The following is a 23843-nucleotide window of genomic DNA, read 5'->3' on the forward strand; positions in this document are numbered from 1 at the left end:
ATTTTAATTTCCACTGTCTACACTTTTACAAATAAATTCATAAAACTTCTTCAGAATGACTCGGAAGGATTCAGGATTCATACTCATAGTAGTGGAAGTTCAAAAACATTAACAAAATAAATTTTTTTCACATGTGAAATTTCATACTTTTTTTCACTTACTATTGGCTGCATTTGTTGCTACAGGTACACTTTTCTTCATAAGTAAGAGAGATTCTTCGATTAAATTTGCACGGCATACAAACCATACTTACAGGTGTATGAAACTCTAGAATTTAATTGATGAAAAAATGAATAAGCTGCTACAATTTAAACTTCATGTTTAGAAAAAAACTCAAATTTTATGGTTAATTATCTCAATTTTGTAAAATTCTAGAGTTTTGCATTAAGGAGTTCGTGTTTAATGAGCAGTGCAAAATTAATCGAAGAATCTCTCTTACTTATCAAGAAAAGTGTACCTATAGCAACAAATGGAGCCAATAGTAAGTGAAAAAAAGATGAGATTTCGCATGTAAAAAAATATTTTATTATGTGTTTGAACTTCCACTGCTATGAGTGTGAATTCTGAATCCTTCCTGGTCATGCTGGCAAAGTTTTATGAATTTATTTGTAAAAGGGTAGACATTGGAAATTGAAATGTCCTGTGGTGCCTCTGTTGCTCCAAGTCGGCCCGTTTGACGTCCAACCCCCCTTAACGAAACTTGAAAAGTACTATCCTAATAGTTCAGCATCAGTGAGTCACAACTGGAATCAGTCAGTTCATAGAAATTCCCGAGTGTAACAATTTTTTGAATATAATACACACTAATAAGGCAAAACATGACCACTGGCCACGGCGACGTTGGATGCCACCCGGTGGTGTTGCAGGCACGTGACGCGGTAGCGAAAGTATGTAGAAGGAAGTGTTTAAAAGGTGCAGACGCGGACGGGGGATCACCCTAGGGAAGATATGGACTGAAAATGGGGAAATCCATTGGGTCAAGCGACTTTGACAAACAGCAGATTATTACTGCACGGAGTCTGTGAACGAGTATTTCGAAGACGGCGAAGTTGGTCGAATGGTCACGTGCTACTGTCGTGAGCGTCTATGTTAAGAGGCGGAAGCACAGTGAAACTACCAGTAGGCGCTAAATGGTTGGACTTATACTACTCATCATATAACGAGGGCTTCGGAGGCTTGTCTGCTCTGCAAAGTACGCAGATGGTGATCCGTGGCATGCCTGCCGAAAGAGCAAAATGCTGGTGCACGCACAAGTGCTTTGGAGCACACCGTTCATTGTACATTGTTGAACGTGGAGCTCCACGGCAGGCCACTTCCATGTGTTCCCACGTTGACCCACGTTGACCTCCCGCCGGAGGTTCGAGTCCTCCCTCGGGCCTGGCTGTGTGTATTGTTCTTAGCATAAGTTAGCTTAAGTAGTGTGTAAGTCTAGGTACCGATGGCCTCAGCAGTTCGGTCCCTTAGGAATTCACACTCATTTGAACATTTGATTACACTGAACACGATGGTCTTACGTCTCGGTAGTGACCGGTGGCTGTTCGGAGCCCGATCCTCTTGCGACCATACGTTCCCGTGACCACTGCTGCCAGCAATCATATTAATTGGCTACATTCCTGCCCAGTTTTTCTGTAGTAGCGCAGAAGGAACATCCACCTTCTCGTAGCCCTTTACGCGACCTCATTCAAGCTCAGTGAGATGTTAATAATCACTTCTCTGTCGTCTTAAAAGCATTCTTGACTAACATCAACTCACCAAGTCCAATCTTAAACTAACTAATGCTAACGACCGTTTATTTAAAGCAAACCAGATTTGCGCTACCAGCGCTACTCTGATCCGACAGATGCGAAAATTCAATAGACATCATCTTTCAGCTGTAGAAACACACCTGAAAACTTCCGTTAATGTCACACAAGTCCTCCTTGGTGCTGCGAATTCTTTCCATCTGTGTAGATCGTGCCGCTCTACAGCTGACTGCTCATAAACCTCATAGTATCAAATAATCAGATAGCCCAAAATCGATGACAAAATTTACTAATAAACACTCTACTTTTACAACTACTACGCTTCTGTACGTATAAACTGTGGAAGAAAAATGCCTGCTCCTTTGTTGAGGAATGAATTACATCAAATTATGGTCAATAGGAATTCTGCTTGAAAACTTTTCAAGACAAATTCGAGACACGAACGTTACAAAGAACACAAAAAGCAGCAAAACCTGGTATAGCAATTCGTTCTAAATGCCAAAATCTTGCGCTCTTGTTTATTTGTGTGCCGTGATCAGACAGCCGGGACTTTTTGGAAGAATCTCCGCAGCTTGGGTGATGGAAAGCCAAAATATGAAACTGATTTTCAAGTCCCAGCTGACGAGATGAATCAATTTTTCTGAGCACCAGTCAACCTCAAAGTGGCAAAAAACTGTCGTCCACAAGAATCCCCCTACTAAAAAACTAACCACTATTCTTTCACCAAAAACTTGTAACAACAAATAAAACAAGGATAGCTACACTGACAGAAATAATCGAAACACCAAGATGGAATTGTGTGACACAAACGAAAGTTGGTAGGCGTGTTTTCATATCTCGAAGGTATAATCTGTTCAAATTTTGCGCCAGTCGTATAAAAGTGGTACTACAATGCAGATCAGGTTTGCTTTCAGCACACGGTGTAACGGTCGTGAGCGTTAGTTACCTTTGAAATTGAATGTGGTGAATTGATGTTAGTCAACGACGCCTTTAAGATGACAAAGGCACCATTTTTTCCCCTTTATCGTTATTTAACACCTTTACAGAAGGTGGGCTGGCAGCAGCATACTACACCGCTCTTCACCCACAAGTTTGACAAATGAAAATACAATGAAGACACATAAGATATTGAACAAAGTGATGGGCAAAAAACAGAAGTCACAGAAACAGAGAACACGAAGCCGTTCACACTCGACGAATAACACACTAAAATCTGTCGGCACGGCGCACAAACACTGACGACTTCGACGGCACAGGTGAACGAAGGAGCGTGACGGCGAAGAACACTAAACACAAACACGATGGCACACACACGAGAAACTGATGGCGGTGATCTCCGGCGGGTGAATGTCCATGTAACGTGTGCGAGTCCGGGGACCTGCCGAGAGGGGAAAAAGGGGGTGGGGGGGGGAGAGAGGAGAACAAAGATGCCGATGGCAGAGGGGATGGCGGGAGGAATGAAGGTAAGGGGGTAGGGGAAGCCCAGGGAAGGAGTGGGGAGAAAGGGAGGATGGAGGGAAGGGGGAGAGAAGGGAGAGAGGGTGCCAGAAGAAAAAAACACAGGAAGTGGGAGGGGAGGATCAAAGTTGATAGGAAGGGTAAATGGAGGGGAGGAGGGCATCATCAGGGAGGGGGAGCTGGCAGAAGCCACCTCGGGAAAGGGTAAAGAGGGTGGAGAGATGGAGAGCAGGTGGGACGTGGAAATACAGGTGCGGCAGTGGACGGGGATGGGAGAGGATGTGAGAGACAAGCGGGTGAGGGGGATCTAGTTTATGGGAGGTGCATAGGATCTGTATCCATTTGAGGAAGAGGAGGAGGTGGGGTAACGGAAGAAGATCGTACAGGATCCGCGTGGGGGAGGGGAGACGGATACGATAGGTGAGGCAGAGTGCATGGCGTTCAAGGATTTGAAGGGATTTGTAAAAGGTAGGAGGGGTGGAGATCCAGGCAGGATGGGTGTAGCAGAGGATAGGGCGGATGAGGAATTTATAAGTGTGAAGGATGGTGGAGGGGTCCAGACCCCATGTACGGCCAGAAAGGAGCTTGAGGAGACGGATCTGGGAGCGTGAAAGGCACCATTATCAACACCTCATTAAATTTTAAAGAGGTCGTTCAAGATGGCTACGAGAAGCTGGATGTTTCTTTTGCGATAGTGCAGAAAGACTTGGCAGGAATGTAGCCAACGTACATCATTACTGGCAGCCGTGCTCACGACAATGTATGGTTGCAAGACGACCGGGCTCTGGACAGCCACGTGGCACTACCGAAAGCGAAGACCACCGTGTTCAGCATCTGGAGCAGCAATTTGGCCAGCAGTTGGCACCACTGTGGAGTAACGAACTGTTACAAATCGGTTACTTCAAGGACAGCTTACAGTCAGACTCCTTTTAGCATGCATTCCACTGACCCCAAACCGTCACTATTTACGACTTGATTTGTGTCAAGCAAGATATCGTCGGTGGTCAGGGTGGAGGTCTGTAGTGTGTTATAATGAAGCCAGTTCCGCCTCTCGGTGCCAATTATGGATTTGTGTTGATCAGAAGGAGACTAGTTAAGGTTCTGCAACCGATCTGTCTGCATGCGGTCGGGGCTCGATATCGTATGGCACCAGGATCACTCTCATGAACACCCAGCCACCCTGACTGAAAAACTGTACGTCGACCTGTTGTGCTTCCATTAATGAACAGCATTCCACGAGGTGTTTTCCAACTGGATAACTTTCATCTACGTACCGCTGTTGTGACCAAACATGATTTACAGAATGTCGAAATGTTGCCTGGGACTTCTCGATCACCAGATCTGTCCCCAGTCGAGTACATATGAAACATCATCGGTCGACAACACCAGCATCATCCGTAAACGGCATTAACCGTCCCTTTTCTTGACCGACCAAGTGCAACAGGCATGGAAGTCCATCCTACAAACTGACATCCGCCACCTGTACAACTGAACGGATGCTCATTTGCATACTTCATTCAACATTCTGGCAGTTACACCTGTTATTAATGTACCAGCGTTTTACATTTCCAATGGCTTATCTTGAACTTACATTAACCTATGATCTTCCAATCATCACTTAAATACGTTACCTAGACAAGCAGTTGCTGACAAGTGTGAAAATTACCGACTATCAGTTTAAAAAGTCGTGGTTGCAAAACACTAACACGAATTCCATACGGAATAACGGAAAAAGTGATAGAAGCTGATCTCGGGAAAGGTCACATTGGACTTCGGAGAAAAGATTCAAAGTGGACCCTACGACTTATCTTAGAACATAGGTTAAGGAAAAGGAAACCTGCATTTGTAGCATTTGTAGACTCAGAGAAAGCTTTTGACAATGTTGACTGGAATACTCTCCTTGAAATTCTGAAAGTAGCGAGGCTAAAATATAGGGTGCGAAAGGGTATTCACAACTTGTATAGAGACTAGTCGGCAATTATAAGAGTCGACGGGCTACAACTTCTCCATAGATATGACACCTCATTGAGAGTATTCCCGGCAGAACTCTAGCCATTACAAAGGCGAAGGGTGGACACACTCTATGTTAATGTACACAAATAGGTATCTGTGTACTTTGGATCAGAGAGTTTATTTGAAATGTAAAATATGTACCACGTGTAGGAGTATGAAACCGGAATTTGGCTGCAATAATTACACGTCTGTTGTTTCAAACTGATAAACAATATTATATTCAAAATAATCTCAATTGCTATTTATAAATTTCTCTCACCTCTCCGGCAGGCTAAGAATACTACGTGAAAGAAACGGTTCTTCTTTGGAAGCGAACCAGTAAGCGAGCCATTTTCATACGAACTGAAGCGTTGTTCAGCGAGAGCGTGTTCCAGTGATGCGAATAGATGATAATCGGAGGAGCCAAGTGTAGAGACTAAGCCGTGTGCCCTAGTATTTTACAACTGAACGCCTCGATCGTTTCCCTGACCCGTTTTGCTGTGTCTGATGGGCCGTTATCATGGAGCAGTATAACTTTGTGTTGCCTTTTTCCATATTCCGTTCGTTTTCCACGTAATTCTCGATTTAAATGGATCATTTTCTGTTGGTAGCAATCAGCGTTAACAGTTTCAACAGGTTTTAGCAGCTCATACTAGATGACACACTTCTGATTTCAGCAAACACAGAGCACTCTCATCTTTCCAAAGCGATTTGGTCTTGCAGTGGACGTCGATGGTTTGCCTGGATTCACCCATGATTTACGGCGTATAGGATTCTCAAAATATATCCATTTTTCATTACCTGTCACTATTCGATGGAGAAACGAGTTCCTTTTGTATCTGGTGGGCAGCATTTCACAAAATTTGGAATACATTTCACATGAATTTCCTCAGCATGTTATAGTCTTAGGTGGAGATTTCAATTTACCGGATATAGACTGGGACACTCAGATGTTTAGGACGGGTGGTAGGGACAGAGCATCGAGTGACATTATACTGAGTGCACTATCCGAAAATTACCTCGAGCAATTAAACAGGGAACCGACTCGTGGAGATAACATCTTGGACCTACTGATAACAAACAGACCCGAACTTTTCGACTCTGTAAGTGCAGAACAGGGAATCAGTGATCATAAGGCCGTTGCAGCATCCCTGAATATGGAAGTTAATAGGAATATAAAAAAAGGGAGGAAGGTTTATCTGTTTAGCAAGAGTAATAGAAGGCAGATTTCAGACTACCTAACAGATCAAAACTAAAATTTCTGTTCCGACACTGACAATGTTGAGTGTTTATGGAAAAAGTTCAAGGCAATCGTAAAATGCGTTTTAGACAGGCACGTGCCGAGTAAAACTGTGAGGGACGGGAAAAACCCACCGTGGTACAACAACGAAGTTAGGAAACTACTGCGAAAGCAAAGAGAGCTTCACTCAAAGTTTAAACGCAGCCAAAACCTCTCAGACAAACAGAAGCTAAGCGATGTCAAAGTTAGCGTAAGGACGGCTATGCGAGAAGCGTTCAGTGAATTCGAAAGTAAAATTCTATGTACCGACTTGACAGAAAATCCTAGGAAGTTCTGGTCTTACGTTAAATCAGTAAGTGGCTCGAAACAGCATATCCAGACACTCCGGGATGATGATGGCATTGAAACAGAGGATGACACGCGTAAAGCTGAAATACTAAACACCTTTATCCAAAGCTGTTTCACAGAGGAAGACCGCACTGCAGTTCCTTCTCTAAATCCTCGCACAAACGAAAAAATGGCTGACATCGAAATAAGTGTCCAAGAAATAGAAAAGCAACTGGAATCACTGAACAGAGGAAAGTCCACTGGACCTGACGGGATACCAATTCGATTCTACACAGAGTACGCGAAAGAACTTGCCCCCCTTCTAACAGCCGTGTACCGCAAGTCTCTAGAGGAACGGAGGGTTCCAAATGATTGGAAAAGAGCACAGGTAGTCCCAGTCTTCAAGAAGGGTCGTCGAGCAGATGCGCAAAACTATAGACCTATATCTCTGACGTCGATCTGTTGTAGAATTTTAGAACATGTTTTTTGCTCGAGTATCATGTCGTTTTTGGAAACCCAGAATCTACTATGTAGGAATCAACATGGATTCCGGAAACAGCGATCGTGTGAGACCCAACTCGCGTTATTTGTTCATGAGACCCAGAAAATATTAGATACAGGCTCCCAGGTAGATGCTATTTTTCTTGACTTCCGGAAGGCGTTCGATACAGTTCCGCACTGTCGCCTGATAAACAAAGTAAGAGCCTACGGAATATCAGACCAGCTGTGTGGCTGGATTGAAGAGTTTTTAGCAAACAGAACACAGCATGTTGTTATCAATGGAGAGACGTCTACAGACGTTAAAGTAACCTCTGGCGTGCCACAGGGGAGTGTTATGGGACCATTGCTTTTCACGATATATATAAATGACCTAGTAGATAGTGTCGGAAGTTCCATGCGGCTTTTCGCGGATGATGCTGTAGTATACAGAGAAGTTGCAGCATTAGAAAATTGTAGCGAAATGCAGGAAGATCTGCAGCGGATAGGCACTTGGTGCAGGGAGTGGCAACTGTCCCTTAACATAGACAAATGTAATGTATTGCGAATACATAGAAAGAAGGATCCTTTATTGTATGATTATATGATAGCGGAACAAACACTGGTAGCAGTTACTTCTGTAAAATATCTGGGAGTATGCGTGTGGAACGATTTGAAGTGGAATGATCATATAAAATTAATTGTTGGTAAGGTGGGTACCAGGTTGAGATTCATTGGGAGAGTGCTTAGAAAATGTAGTCCATCAACAAAGGAGGTGGCTTACAAAACACTCGTTCGACCTATACTTGAGTATTGCTCATCAGTGTGGGATCCGTACCAGATCGGGTTGACGGAGGAGATAGAGAAGATCCAAAGAAGAGCGGCGCGTTTCATCACAGGGTTATTTGGTAACCGTGATAGCGTTACGGAGATGTTTAATAAACTCAAGTGGCAGACTCTGCAGGAGAGGCGCTCTGCATCGCGGTGTAGCTTGCTCGCCAGGTTTCGAGAGGGTGCGTTTCTGGATGAGGTATCGAATATATTGCTTCCCCCTACTTATACCTCCCGAGGAGATCACGAATGTAAAATTAGAGAGATTAGAGCGCGCACGGAGGCTTTCAGACAGTCGTTCTTCCCGCGAACCATACGCGACTGGAACAGGAAAGGGAGGTAATGACAGTGGCACGTAAAGTGCCCTCCGCCACACACCGTTGGGTGGCTTGCGGAGTATAAATGTAGATGTAGAAGTGGTCTTTCGATTTGCTTGCTGTCTTTCATTCAGTTCGTGTGGAATCCATTTTCTCATCTTCTGCGCCTTTCCTATAGCTTTCAACCGAAGAGAAACGGCTTTCTGCATCACATTCAGTTGTTCTGCGAGTTCCTGTTGAGCCTGAGTATCATCTTCATTCAACAAAGCCTGTAATTCGTTGTCTTCGAACTTTTTCGGTGGTTTCCCGCGCTCGTCGTTTCTCACGTCAAAATCACTACTTTTGAATTTTTTGAACCACTCGAAACACTGTGTTTTCCCAAGAGCATGTTCGCCGAAAGCACCGACAAGCATTAGATGCTATTCTGCAGCAGTCTTCTTCAAATTGATAACAGAAAACCAATGCAGTCTGCAAATCGTAGTTCGTAGGCACAAAACTCGGCATGTTTACGCATTTAAAACAATACCGATGTACGGAACTTCGGTTACTGTGTGTTGACATTCGTCGTCAGCCGTTACAGGAAGCAGATGACGCTGCAGACACAATCTCACGGCCCCTACATTGACGGCCAGCACCATCTATGGGGAAATTTCGCTTTCATACTTCTACGCCTGATAAATTCCCTGGTTGGATATAACAGAGGGCCCGAAAGCCGTAGTCTTGTCAGATGAAGTAAATGCATAAACAAATAAATGAAAAAGTAATCCTTCCTTTCCTTCTTATATTACTGTATTATATCGAGGTGGGTATAGAACGTACTGAAACGCATCTGACACTGTGATCATGTTCCATTTGACTGATGAAGTCATCCGTTTTTAAGGTATGTGATCATTCAGACTTGGCATGTAGTAATTCCATGGAAATGTCTTGGTCGCTAAATACTTTATTTATGATTCGTTTCGAGTTATCATCATCAGATAACTGTGGCTAAAATTGACACAAAAGACAAAATTAGAGAAGCTTATTTATAAATACTGGAAGACCAATGTAACAACAGGAACGAAAGTATACGTTGAGTATAAATTTTTACAATACAGGGTGATTCAAAAAGAATACCACAACTTTAAAAATGTGTATTTAATGAAAGAAACATAATATAACCTTCTGTTATACATCATTACAAAGAGTATTTAAAAAGGTTTTTTTTCACTCAAAAACAAGTTCAGAGATGTTCAATATGGCCTCCTCCAGACACACGAGCAATATCAACCCGATACTCCAACTCGTTCCACACTCTCTGTAGCATATCAGGCGTAACAGTGTGGATAGCTGCTGTTATTTCTCGTTTCAAATCATCAATGGTGGCTGGGAGAGGTGGCCGAAACACCATATCCTTAACATACCCCCATAAGAAAAAATCGCAGGGGGTAAGATCAGGGCTTCTTGGAGGCCAGTGATGAAGTGCTCTGTCACGGGCTGCCTGGCGGCCGATCCATCGCCTCGGGTAGTTGACGTTCAGGTAGTTACGGACAGATAAGTGCCAATGTGGTGGCGCTCCATCCTGCTGAAATATGAATTGTTGTGCTTCTTGTTCGAGCTGAGGGAACAGCCAATTCTCTAACATCTCCAGATACTGTAGTCCAGTTACAGTAGCACCTTCGAAGAAAAAGGGACCAAAAACTTTATTGGCTGAAATGGCACAGAAACGTTCACCTTAGGCGAGTCACGTTCATACTGAGATGTTTCCCGCGGATTCTCAGTGCCCCATATACAGACATTGTGACGGTTGACTTTCCCGTTAGTGTGGAAAGTTTCATCACTAAACACAATCTTTGAAACGAAAGATTCATCTGTTTCCATTTGAGCAAGGATCAAATCACAGAAATCGATTCTTTTAATCTTATCAGCTGCAGACAGTGCTTGAACCAATTTCAGACGATACGGTTTCATAACTAATCTTTTTCGTAGGACTCTCCATACAGTTGATTGTGGAATTTGCAGCTCTCTGCTAGCTCTGCGAGTCGATTTTCCTGGGCTGCGAACAAATGCTTGCTGGATGCGTGCTACATTTTCATCACTCGTTCTCGGCCGTCCAGAACTTTTCCCTTTGCACAAACACCCATTCTCTGTAAACTGTTTATACCAACGTTTAATACACCACCTATCAGGAGGTTTAACACCATACTTCGTTCGAAATGCACGCTGAACAACTGTCGTCGATTCACTTCTGCCGTACTCAATAACACAAAATGCTTTCTGTTGAGCGGTCGCCATCTTAGCATCAACTGACGCTGACGCCTAGTCAACAGCGCCTCAAGCGAACAAATGTACAACTAATTGAAACTTTATAGCTCCCTTAATTCGCCGACAGATAGTGCTTAGCTCTGCCTTTTGTCGTTGCAGAGTTTTAAATTCCTAAAGTTGTGGTATTCTTTTTGAATCACCCTGTATCGTTAGGAAAGCTCATACAAGTGAGCAGTACAAGAAAAATTTACACTCTCAAGTGCAATTGCTGTTAAGCGTATTTTCAAAACACGTTACGTTGAGACGTCACATGCCAGACTGGAGGCATCAGACTCGAGAACCGTATTACCCCATCACTTGGCTCTTTCCACGCTCATCTCACCCTCACCCTCACCTCCTACATCCACCTCATCTGCCCCTTCCCTGACTTTAGTGCCCCCCTCCCCCTCCCCATCTCGTCTATCTATCTATGTCTACCCCCGTCCGCCCTGACACGGTTAGACATGGCCCATCTGTGCTCTAGACGTATCAGGGGTCGCATTTCACTCCAACTGGACACGCCCAACACCATTACAGAGTCTCCAGCAACTTCAGCAATGCCCTGTTGATCTACAGGCTCCATGGATTCATGAAGTTGCCTCCATAACCGATACATTCATCCGCTCGATACAATTTGAAACAAGGCTCGTACGACCATGCAACATGTTTCCAGTCATCAACAGTCCAATGTCGGTGTTGACGGGCCCAGGCGAGGCGTAAAGCTTTGTGTCGTGCAGTCATCAAGGGTACCCGAGTGGGCCTTCGGCTCCGAAAGCCCATATCGATGATGTACCGTTTAATGGTTCTCACGCTGACACTTATTGATGGCCCAGCACTGAAATCTACAGCTATCTGCGGAAGGGTTGCACTTCTGTCAAGTTGAACGATTCTGTTCAGTCGGTGGTGGTCCCATTTTTGCAGTATCTTTTTCCTGCCGCAGCGATTTCAGAGATTTAATGTTTTACTGGATTCCTGATATTCTCTCTACACTCGTGAAATGGTCGTACAAGAAAATCCTCTCTTCGTCGCTACCTCGGAGATGCTACGTCCCATCGCTCGTGCGCCGATAGTAACACCACGTTAAAACTCTCTTAAATCTTGATAACCTGCCATTGCAGCAGCAGTAACCGATCTAACAACTGCGCCAGACACTTGTCGTCTTATACAGGGTGGTCCATTGATCGTGACCGGGCCAAATATCTCACGAAATAAGCGTCAAACGAAAAAACTACAAAGAACGAAACTTGTCTAGCTTGAAGGGGGAAACCAGATGGCGCTATGCTTGGCTCGCTATATGGCGCTGCCATAGGTCAAACGGATATCAACTGCGTTTTTTTTAAAAATAGGAATCCCCATTTTTTATTATATATTCGTGTAGTACGTGAAGAAATATGAATGTTTTAGTTGGACCACTTTTTTAGCTTTGTGATAGATGGCGTTGTAATAGTCACAAACATATGGCGCACAATTTTTGACGAACAGTTGGTAACAGGTAGGTTTTCTAAATTAAAAAACAGAACGTAGGTACGTTTGAACATTTTATTTAGGTTGTTCCAATGTGATACATGTACCTTTGTGAACTTATCATTTCTGAGAACGCATGCTGTTACAGCGTGATTACTTATAAATACCACATTAATGCAATAAATGCTCAAAATGATGTCCGTCAACCTCAATGCATTTGGCAATACGTGTAACGACATTCCTCTCAACAGCGAGTAGTTCGCCTTTCGTAATGTTCGCACATGCATTGACAATGTGCTGACGCATGTTGTCAGGCGTTGTCGGTGGATCACGGTAGCAAATATCCTTCAACTTTCCCCACAGAAAGAAATCCGGGGACGTCAGGTGACCGTGCGGGCCATGGTACGGTGCTTCGACGACCAATCCACCTGTCATGAAATATGCTACTCAATACCGCTTCAACCGCAAGGCGAGCTATGTGCCATACGTCCATCATGTTGGAAGTACATCGCCATTCTGTCATGCAGTGAAACATCTTGTAGTAACATCGGTAGAACATTATGTAGGAAATCAGCATACATTGCACCATTTAGATTGCCATCGATAAAATGAGGGCCAATTATCCTTCCTCCCGTAATGCCGCACCATACATTAACCCGCCAAGGTCGCTGATGTTCCACTTGTCGCAGCCATCGTGGATTTTCCGTTGCCCAATAGTGCATATTATGCCGGTTTAGGTTACCGCTGTTGGTGAATGACGCTTCGTCGCTAAATGGAACGCGTGCAAACAATCTGTCATCGTCCCGTAATTTCTCTTGTGCGTAGTGACAGAACTGTAAACGACGTTCAGAGTCGTCGTCATGCAATTCTTGGTGCATAGTATTATGATACGGGTACAATCGATGTTGATGTAGCATTCTCAACACCGAAGTTTTTGAGATTCCCGATTATCGCGCATTTGTCTGCTACTGATGTGCGGATTAGCCGCGACAGCAGCTAAGACACCCACTTGTGCATCATTATTTATTTATTTATTTATTTATTGTTCCGTGGGACCACATTTAGGAGAAGTCTCCATGGTCATGGAACGAGTCAATACATGAAATTATAACACGATTGTAGAAACAGATAAAATGAAATATAAGAAACATATTCAGGCGACAAGTCGTTAGTTTAAATAAAGAAAATCAAGAATGTAACACTGGAATTTGCTTAATTTTTTAGCTCTTCCAGGAGCTCCTCGACAGAATAGAAGGAGTGAGCCATGAGGAAACTCTTCAGTTTAGACTTAAAAGTGTTTGGGCTACTGCCAAGATTTTTGAGTTCTTGTGGTAGCTTATTGAAAATGGATGCAGCAGAATATTGCACTCCTTTCTGCACAAGAGTCAAGGAAGTACATTCCACATGCAGATTTGATTTCTGCCTAGTATTAACTGAGTGAAAGCTGCTAACTCTTGGGAATAAGCTAATATTGCTAACAACAAACGACATTAAAGAAAATACATACTGTGAGGGCAATGTCAAAATTCCCAGACTATTGAATAGGGGTCGACAAGAGGTTTTCGAACTTACACCATACATAGCTCGAACAGCCCGTTTTTGAGCCAAAAATACCCTTTTTGAATCAGAAGAATTACCCCAAAAAATAATACCATATGACATAAGCGTATGAAAATATGCGAAGTATACTACTTTTCGTGTTGAAATGTCACTTATTTCAGATACTGTTCTAATGGTAAATAAAGCGGCATTTAGTTTCTGAACAAGATCCTGAACATGGGCTTTCCACAACAGCTTACTATCTATCCGTACGCCTAGGAACTTGAACTGTTCCGTCTCGCTTATAACATGCCCATTCTGTCTGATTAAAATGTGAGTTCTTGTTGAATTGTGAGTTAGAAACTGTAAAAACTGAGTCTTACTGTGATTTAGCATCAAATTATTTTCCACAAGCCACGAACTTATATCATGAACTACATTATTTGATAATGTTTCAATATTACACACAAGATCCTTCACTACCAAGGTGGTGTCATCAGCAAACAGAAATATTTTTGAATCACCTGTAATACTAGAAGGCATATCATTTATATAAACAAGAAACAGCAGTGGCCCCAGCACCGACCCCTGGGGAACGCCCCATTTAACAGTGCCCCATTGGGACTGAACATCATTACCACTCTCAATATTGCGGAGGATTACCTTCTGCTTTCTGTTCTTAAAGTAGGAGGCGAACCAATTGTAAGCTACTCCCCTTACTCCATAATGTTCCAACTTCTGCAGTAATATTTTGTGGTCAACACAGTCAAAAGCCTTCGTTAAATCAAAGAAAACACCTAACGTTCGCAACCTTTTATTTAATCCGTCCAAAACCTCACAGAGAAAAGAGACTATAGCATTTTCAGTTGTTAAGCCATTTCTAAAACCAAACTGTACATTTGACAGCAAATTATGTGAATTTAAATGCTGCAGTAACCTTGTATATACAACCCTCTCGATAACTTTAGCAAACACCGATGGCATAGAAATAGGTCTATAATTGTCAACATTATCCCTGTCTCCCTTTTTATAAAGTGGCTTCACTACCGAGTACTTTAATCGGTCAGGAAACCGACCACTCCTAAAGGAAAAGTTACAGATATGGCTAAGTACTGAGCTAACATACGTGGAACAATACTTCAGTATTCTGCTAGATACCCCGTCATATCCATGAGAGTTCTTGGTCTTTAGTGATTTGATTATTAACTCAATCTCCCTCTTGTCAGTATCATGGAGGAGCATTTCAGGTAACAGTCTCGGAACACTTTTTTCTAAGAGCGCTATATGATTCCCTGTTGGGACTAGGTTTCTATTTAGTTCACCTGCTATATTCAGAAAGTGATTATTAAGTTCTGTACATATATGCGACTTATCAGTAACACGGACATCCCCACTACGCACTGATTCTATATTCTCGACCTGTCTCTGCAGACCAGCCACTTCCTTTACGACTGGCCATATGGTTTTAATTTTGTCCTGAGACTTAGCTATTCTATCTGCATACCACATACTTTTTGCCTTCCTAATAACTTTTTTAAGCACCTTACAATACTGTTTGTAATGGGCTGCTGCATTTAGATTTTGACTGTTTCTAACGTTTTGATATAATTGCCACTTTGTTCTACAAGATATTCTTATCCCATTAGTCAGCCACCCAGGCTGCCTGTTTGTGCTAGTACCCTGTTTTGAACGTTCTAACGGAAAGCAACTTTCAAAGAGCACGAGAAAAGTCTTGAGGAAAGCATTATATTTATCGTCTACTGTATCAACACTATAAACATCTTGCCACTCTTGTTCCTTGATAAGGTTTACAAAAGTCTGTACAGCAACTGGATCAGCTTTCCTAAAAAGTTGGTAACTATATTTAACATGTGTTGCAGCACAAAAATCTGTTGCAGGTCGTGGTTGACGTTTCACATGTGGCTGAACACTTCCTGTTTCCTTAAATAACGTAACTATTCGGCGAACGGTCCGGACACTTGGATGATGTCATCCAGGATACCGAGCAGCATAAGTAGCACACGCCCGTTGGGCGTTTTGATCAAAATAGCCACACATCAACACGATATCGATCTTTTCCGCAATTGGTAAAGGTCCATTTTACACGGGTAACGTATGTAATGTATCACTAAGCAAATCCGTCCGCACTGGCGGAATGTTACGTGATACCACGTACTTATACGTTTATGACTATTATAGCGCCATCTATGGCAAAGCGAAGAATGTGGTCCAACTGAAACATTCGTATTTCTTTACGTACTACACGAATATGTAATAAAAAATGGGGATTCCTGTGGTGTCACCGCCAGACACCACACTTGCTAGGTGGTAGCCTTTAAATCGGCCGCGGTCCGTTAGTATACGTTGGACCCTCGTGTCGCTTCTATCAGTGATTGCAGACCGAGCGCCGCCACATGGCAGGTCTAGTCTAGAGAGACTCCCTAGCACTCGCCCCAGTTGTACAGCCGACTTTGCTAGCGATGGTTCAGTGTCTACATACGCTCTCATTTGCAGAGACGATGGTTTAGCATAGCCTTCAGCTACGTCATTTGCTACGACCTAGCACGGCGCCATGTTCTTGAAGAATGTATTCTGAACAGATAATATTGTGACTAATGTACCGTCAAGAGCGACGTTCATCATAAATGGATTAAAGTTAAGTATCAAACTAATTACGTCCGCTTTCTGAATTCTCATTCCTTGTCATGTTCCAGACCTCACGTCAGTATAGTTCTTCCCTCCTCACGCCAGCCTGCGTGAGCTAAAACGCGTGCATTTCGGCCTCCACTCGTAACACGCTGTTGGCTCTTCTGCTAACACGAAAGTTCCTATTTTAAAAAAACGAGTTGATATCTGTTTGACCTATGGTAGCGCCATCTAGCGGGCCAACGATAGCACCATCTGGTTTGCCCCTTCAAGCTAGATGAGTTTCGTTCTTTGTAGTTTTTTCGTTTGATGCTTATTGCGTGAGATATTTGGCCCCGTCACTATCAATGGACCACTCTGTATAGACGCTGCCGACCGCAGCGCCGTATTCTGTCTTTTTTACATATCTCTGTATTTGAATACCTATGCCTATATCAGTTTCTTTGACGCTTCAGTGTATAAGTTTCTCTAATTTTGTCTTTTGTGTTAATTTTGGCTTCAGTTATGTGATGATCATATACTTATAACGCATCATAAATAGAGTGCTGAGCGTTCATGAAGTCTCCAAGGAATAACCGTATGCCACTGTGATTAGGACTGTGTACGATGCACGATCTGTATAATATGTGAAGTCATTTCGATATCGTACTTTTGCTCCAGTGGTATTCGTTTTTAATTTTTTATTGTTATGCTGTAATATATTGAGCAAGCAGTAAAGGAAACAAAAGAAAAATTCGGAGTAGGTATTAAAATACATGGAGAAGAAATAAAAACTTTGAGGATCGCCGATGACATTGTGATTCTGTCAGAGACAGCAATGAACTTGGAAGAGCAGTTGAACGGAATGGACAGTGTCTTGAAAGGAGGGTATAAGATGAACATCAACAAAAGGAAGACGAGGATAATGGAATGTAGTCGAATTAAGTCGGGTGATGCTGAGGGAATTAGATTAGGAAATGAGACACTTAAAGTAGTAAAGGAGTTTTGCTATTTGGGGAGCAAAATAACTGATGATGGTCGAAGTATCGAAGTAGGGAGGATATAAAATGTAGACTGGCAATGGCAAGGAAAGCGTTTCTGAAGAAGAGAAATTTTTTCACATCGAGTATAGATTTAAGTGTCGGGAAGTCATTTATATAAGTATTTGTATGGAAGTGAAACATGGACGATAAATAGTTTAGACAAGAAGAGAATAAAAGCTTTCGAAATGTGGTGTTACAGAAGAATGCTGAAGATTAGATGGGTAGATCACATAACTAATGAGGAGGTATTGAATAGGATTGGGGAGAAGAGGAGTTTGTGGCACAACTTGAGTAGAAGAAGGGATCGGTTGGTGGGACATGTTCTGAGGCATCAAGGGATCACCAATTTAGTATTGGAGGGCAGCGCGGAGAGTAAAAATCGTAGAGGGAGACCAAGAGATGACTACATTAAACAGATTCAGAAGGATGTAGGTTGCAGTAGGTACTGGGAGATGAAGAAGCTTGCACAGGACAGAGTAGCATGGAGAGCTGCATGAAACCAGTCTCAGGACTGAAGGCCACAACAACATGCTGTAATAATTCGTAGACTGCGTTGTTGTGTGGGATAGAAATGGGTTACCTTGTGGTTTTCCAGAAGCTCTGAGATGCTGGAGCTCAGGTGTTCGCCTTTCATATTTTGGCACGTAACTTGGCACGTCGGCTGGATACCGCAGGACTGTGTCCGGTAGCTGCGCACGGCGACGACGTCGGCTACGGGTGGGCCGTCGATGTCGGCGCGTCTGCCGTCGTGCGGGTGCGTCTCCGTATCGACGTCGTCGTCTCTGTCGCCGGAAGGAGCCATCAGCTGCAGCAGCGCCACCAGCCCGAGCAGCGAGATGGCGAGCCAGCAGGCGGCCACCAGCATCCACACGCGCCGCCTCCTGCGGGCACCGCACACAAACACACACTCCTCTGCCCTCACACTCTGTAGGCCATGCAGTCGACCTAAGCCGATTTTATTTTCAATAAATAAATACCTAACCAGAACGAAAAGCGCTTCTGTCGTAGCACAAAAAAAGGCGAATGTGCATGGGAAGAATTATGGATGTAAAAGAAGGGAACTAACTTGTGTGGTAGCTTCAAAGAAATTTTGATCAAAACATCTTGACATATTCGCGACTTGTTTGCATCGTGTCAAGTAAAGTAACATATTGCACTGCCGAAAAAAAAATAGTAAACCCGGAAAGACGACGTAGATTTTGATGCGATAACGGCATGCCTACTCGTGAAATGTTCGTACGGGAAAAACCTCATCGCTACTGGCTGTGTCCCATCGCTCGTGAACCGATAGTAACACCATGTTGAAATTCTTAGATGTACTTACGAGGGTCACTCCAAAAGAAATGCACACTATTTTTGTAAAAATACAGTTTTGATTCTGCATGTGTGAAGGTTTTACAGTGTGTAAATACATCCTTCCCGCTTGTTTTCAAACTTAGTTCAACCAGTTCCAGTGAGTGGCGCTGTCACAGCATGTCTTCAGGATGGCTGCTACACTTGACGTTCGTCATAAGCAACGTGCCGTCATAGAATTGCTGTGCTGTGAAAACGAGACAGTGGAAAACATCCACAAGAGGTTGAAAAAGGTGTATGGAGATGCTGCTGTCGATCGCAGTACAGTTAGTCGGTGGGCAAGCAGGTTACGTGATGAAAGCGTGCACGGCAATATTGAGGATTGTCCTCGCAGCGGCAGGCCTCGTACTGCACACACTCCAGGCCATGTGCAGAGAGAGTTAACGAATTGGTGACTGCTGACAGACGCGTCACAGTGAACGAATTGTCACACTACGTTGCGGTAGGGGAAGGAAGTGTTTGCAGAATACTGAAAGTGTTGGCGTTAAAAAAGGTTTGTGCCAGGTGGGTTCCCAGGATGTTGACAGTGGCTCACAAAGAAACAAGAAAAACGGTATGCAGCGAACTTTTGGAACAGTACGAGAATGGTGGAGATGAATTTCTTGGAAGAATTGTGACAGGTGATGAAACATGGCTCCATCATTTTTCACCAGAGACGAAGAGGCAATCAATGGAGTGACATCATGCAAATTAACCCAAGAAAAAAAAATTCAAAACCATACCTTCTACTGAAAAATAATGGCTACGGTGTTTTTCGATTCCGTAGGAATCTTGCTTGTGGGCATCATGCCAAGTGGAACCACCATAAATTCTGATGCATATGTGACGACACTGAAGAAACTTCAAGCTCGACTGAGTCGTGTTCGACCACATCGGCAAAAGCAGGATGTTTTGCTGTTGCACGACAATGCACAGCCAAATGTCAGTCAAAAAACCATGGAAGCGATCACAAAACTCGGATGGACAACACTGAAACACCCGCCTTACAGTCCTGATCTCGCTCCATGTGAATATCATCTCTTTGGGAAACTGAAAGACTGTCTTCGTGGAAGAAGGTTTGAAGATGATGACTCCCTTGTGCACGCTGCCAAACACTGGCTCCATCAGGTTGGTCCAGAATTTTACCATGCGGGTATATAGGCGCTGGTTCTAAGATGGCGTAAGGCAGTTGAGAGGGATGGAAATTATGTGGACAAATGAAAATATTGTTCCTAAAGAATGTATCTACACACTGTAAAACTTCCAAACATGTAGAATAAAAGATGGATTTAAAAAAAAGTGCATTTCTTTTGGAGTGACCCTCGTATAATGGTTTCAACGTCGCCTGCCAACAGATAGCGTAGTGCCACACCTACCAGAATGTCTTCTGTGTTCACCATTTAATAGGGAATGCTCACAGCCAGATGGCTTAGTGTGGTGCAGATGTGTGAAGCAAGAAGGCAACCATGCCACGGAGATGCAATCGTCCTTCCTACAGCCAAATGAGCGAGTTTGAAAGGGGTCAAATTGTGGCCGTCGAAGAGGTGGAACTTTCTTTGCTTGAGAATTGGAACACATGTTGGACGTGCTAACGATGATGGTATCAGTGGTCACGTGAACGTTCACACACTACTACACGAGGTTCTGAACGTCAACGCAGTAGAGACGCGCGCCAGAATTAATCGTATTGCAGGGACAGCAGTGGCAGAACGTACAGCTACCAAAGCACAGGTATAAGTGCTTGTGAGCCCAGGCGTGTCAACGTGAGCTGTTGCGAACCGCTTATTAGCGCTGGGACTATTGACACGCTCACGCCACAGCATCGACATGCACGGCTCGGCTGGTGCCTTCAGACGATCACTTGAAAGATGGAATGGCGCGCCGTGGTCTTCAGCGATGAAAGCAGATTATGCCTAGATGAAGATGATGCTCGTCTGTGCGTACGACCCAGACCTGGTGAGCACTGTCTCGTAGAGTGCACTAATTCAAAACATACTGGCTGCACCCCAGCCCTTATGGTCCGGGGTGAGATAAGCTACAACTCCCGTACAGCTTTTGTGTTTCTGGTGGAGACGCTAACCAGCGTTCGGTACGTGTAGAATGTTGTTAGGTCCACTCTTTTTCCGTTCTTGCAGCAGGAAAGTGACATTTGTTCCAACAGCAAACATTCGTCCACAAACTGCCCGTGAAACTGTTACATACGTGTATGGAGCGTGGGAAGAACGACTGCTTCAATGCCTCTTTGTATACTGTTTTTATTCTAATCCTGTCTTCACAACTGTCGCTACTGGAGTAATACATAATGAGGTGGGATGGGAGGGTGGGATGGAGAGTAAACTGGTTCTTGAAATTCCCTGGTCAGAACGATCTCTAGACTCGTCTCCAGTTGAGGGCTATGATGGACGAGAAGTGACTCGTGCGACTCGTCAAGTATTCGCCTTCTTTACGATCGACTGGATGCCAGAGTCGTAACGAAAAAGGGATAAAGCGAGGCTGTCTTGACGGAAGCAACATTTCTCCACCAATAGCTATAATATGGTGTGACCGAGCTGCTGCTGCGTGAGATGTAGGAAAAGTCAAATCAGTTACATCTTAGAGCTTCACTCCAACGATTTATCTCACAACTCTCGAAACATTTGCTTCCAAATTCCTCAACAGGTACGAGGCACTATTTTCCATATTTCCATGTTGCCTTCAGCAGCTCTATCCTTTACTAACTCGTTTCACGACGACCACTCTGTGCTTACCTCCTCGACAAAAGATGTTCAAATGTGTGTGAAATCTTATGGGACTTAACTGCTAAGGTCATCAGTCCCTAAGCTTACACACGACTTAACCTAAATTATCCTAAGGATAAACACACACACCCATGCCCGAGGGAGGACTCGAACCTCCGCCGGGACCAGCCGCACAGTCCATGACTGCAGCGCCTTAGACCGCTCGGCTAATCCCGCGCGGCGCCTGCTCGACCCCACGTCAAAATAACAGATTTGCTTTTGCACAGGTTGCCTTACAGTAATGTTGCAACAGGACGCTTTAATGATATGTTATTGAGAATTAAACATTTTTTTCATAATAGTGAATTTTCCGAAGGAGAAATAAACCAAACAAATATATAAATAAATACAAGTACGTTCTCTTACGACAGTAAGACAGATGCTCGATGGCTACATAAATGAATGGAGATGATCACATGTGTTTCATAGTTACCCGAAAATAAGACAATTTGGTCTCGAAATGTATACTAGAAATGAGAAATTAGTATCAATATAAAATAAAAGTACAGCTGCGAGGAAATTGACTTTCACTGGAATAAATACGCGATACTGGATCATTCAAGTCACAGAGAGCTGACCAAGAATTGCTACCACAGCACAACTTTAAGTGTCGGTGTTATATCTTGCGGGAGATGATACGTCAATAAGCGTCCTTCAGTTTGCCCATGAAATGCTTACTTCGCCGTATGCTGTGTGAGAGGTATCGGTGGAGCAACAGCAGATACATTTTTTTCGTACATAACCTATGTCAACAATGGGCCGAAGGATTTTTTATTCGGAACTCACAGTCAGTTCTTTCAGTGGACTGTCTAGTGTTATGATACAGTTTTTCGGAACAGTCCTACAACATATGTAAATTGACAAACATTCGTTTTAGAGATCCACCCTCGACCTGAATAATTAGTTGCAATCAGAGAAATGAATTGATATTAAGTTTACGAGTAATTATCATTTTCCGTAGTAATCTAAAACAGAACTGCATGCTAGTTGGACATAACGGAATGTTTTTGGAGGTACACAGGCAGACACGGGCACATAACCAAATGTCGGAACAGTCTGGAGCCCTTTTACAACCTTAGAGATTCACTCTGAAGATTTGACTTGTGTAATCATGAACAGTTTGCCACTAGAATCCAGAACAGGTCTGACATATTACCTTAAATAGTTCCTTGTATTGTCTTCATTACTTGTACTCTATGTTAACCAATCTCACAACAATCACTAGATACTTGCGCTATTATTCTCGGTTTTCCCCCGACCTTCATGTTGGATTCACAGGTTTGCGATGTCAAGGAATGCTGTTTCTAAATAAGTATTAAGAAGTAAATTTTGAGAACATTTCTCATGGAGAAACAGCGGTCTGGCTAAAAATACTTTAAAATGGATTAAAAAGAGTCTTGACCGCAATAAAATGTTTATTTCCAATGCTTACCGGTTTCGGTCAGAATGTGACCATTTTCAGTCCGTTTTTACCATGATAGTAGGCGTGGCGATGAACGGAGCAGATTTCATGACTCCACGACTGTCAACTGCTCAAGTTGCTGCAGTCAACATTCGTGGAGTCATGAAATCTGCTCCGTTCATCGCCACGCCTACTATAATGGTAAAAATGGACTGAAAATGGTCACATTCTGACCGAACCAGTAAACATTGTAAATAAATATTTTATTGCGGTCAAGACTCTTTTTTAATCCATTTTTAAAGTTTATTAGGAAGTTGTCACAGGTTGCCATTATTGCGTATGAAGTATTAATTGTGATAAGTAATAGAGAGTATTGGAATATCATTTAACCTTAATTGTTAATCGTCTGACTTGTGACATTTAAATAATCCCCGAAATTTTACTGCCCGGAGTCGGCCATTTTAAATTCTTAGAACTGAGAGTACGTGGAAGGCTTTCGTTGAAGTATCACGTTGAAGACCTTGTTCAGAATCTGGGTGCTACTACCTACAGTGTAAGAATGATTTCCACTCACTCTGACACTCAAACGGCAAGGCTTGCTTACGTACACTAGTGCAGCGTGTGGTGTTATGTTTTGGGGCAACTGTTTGCACTCACCGAGAATATTCTTAGCTCAGAAAAGTGCCATCAGACAGATCTGCGGTGTTGATCGCGAACTTCCTGTGGGTCACTGTCCAGCTGTCTCGGAATTCTAATCTACGGGGTGTTCAAAAAGTCTCTCCGCAGAGCCGTAGTTTGGATTACAATTTCTAGGCCTCGAATTGTGGGTCCCATATTTTTCAACGAAGCAATAAGCACACAACAATACTGCAGTGATATCCTGTACCCATTTATAGGAGAACTTGTGTTACGTGAAATACTGAACGGTTATTTTCAACAAGATGGTGCAACCGCGCATACAGCTCGCGTTTCAATGTCAGTGCTTGCTGATGTT

General features: G+C 43.3%; 1 protein-coding gene across 1 annotated transcript in view; it reads right to left on the bottom strand.

Moving 5' to 3' along the window:
- Window positions 1-23843, bottom strand: part of LOC126252304 (leucine-rich repeat and fibronectin type-III domain-containing protein 5-like) — a 304418-nt gene that overhangs the window by 125730 nt on the left and 154845 nt on the right. Inside the window, exon 3 of the mRNA XM_049953186.1 lies at window positions 17919-18219. Coding sequence (XP_049809143.1) covers window positions 17919-18219 — 301 coding nt within the window. The remainder of the gene's footprint in view (window positions 1-17918; window positions 18220-23843) is intronic.

Source organism: Schistocerca nitens, chromosome 4 (genome assembly GCF_023898315.1).
Source record: "Schistocerca nitens isolate TAMUIC-IGC-003100 chromosome 4, iqSchNite1.1, whole genome shotgun sequence".
NCBI lineage: Eukaryota > Metazoa > Arthropoda > Insecta > Orthoptera > Acrididae > Schistocerca > Schistocerca nitens.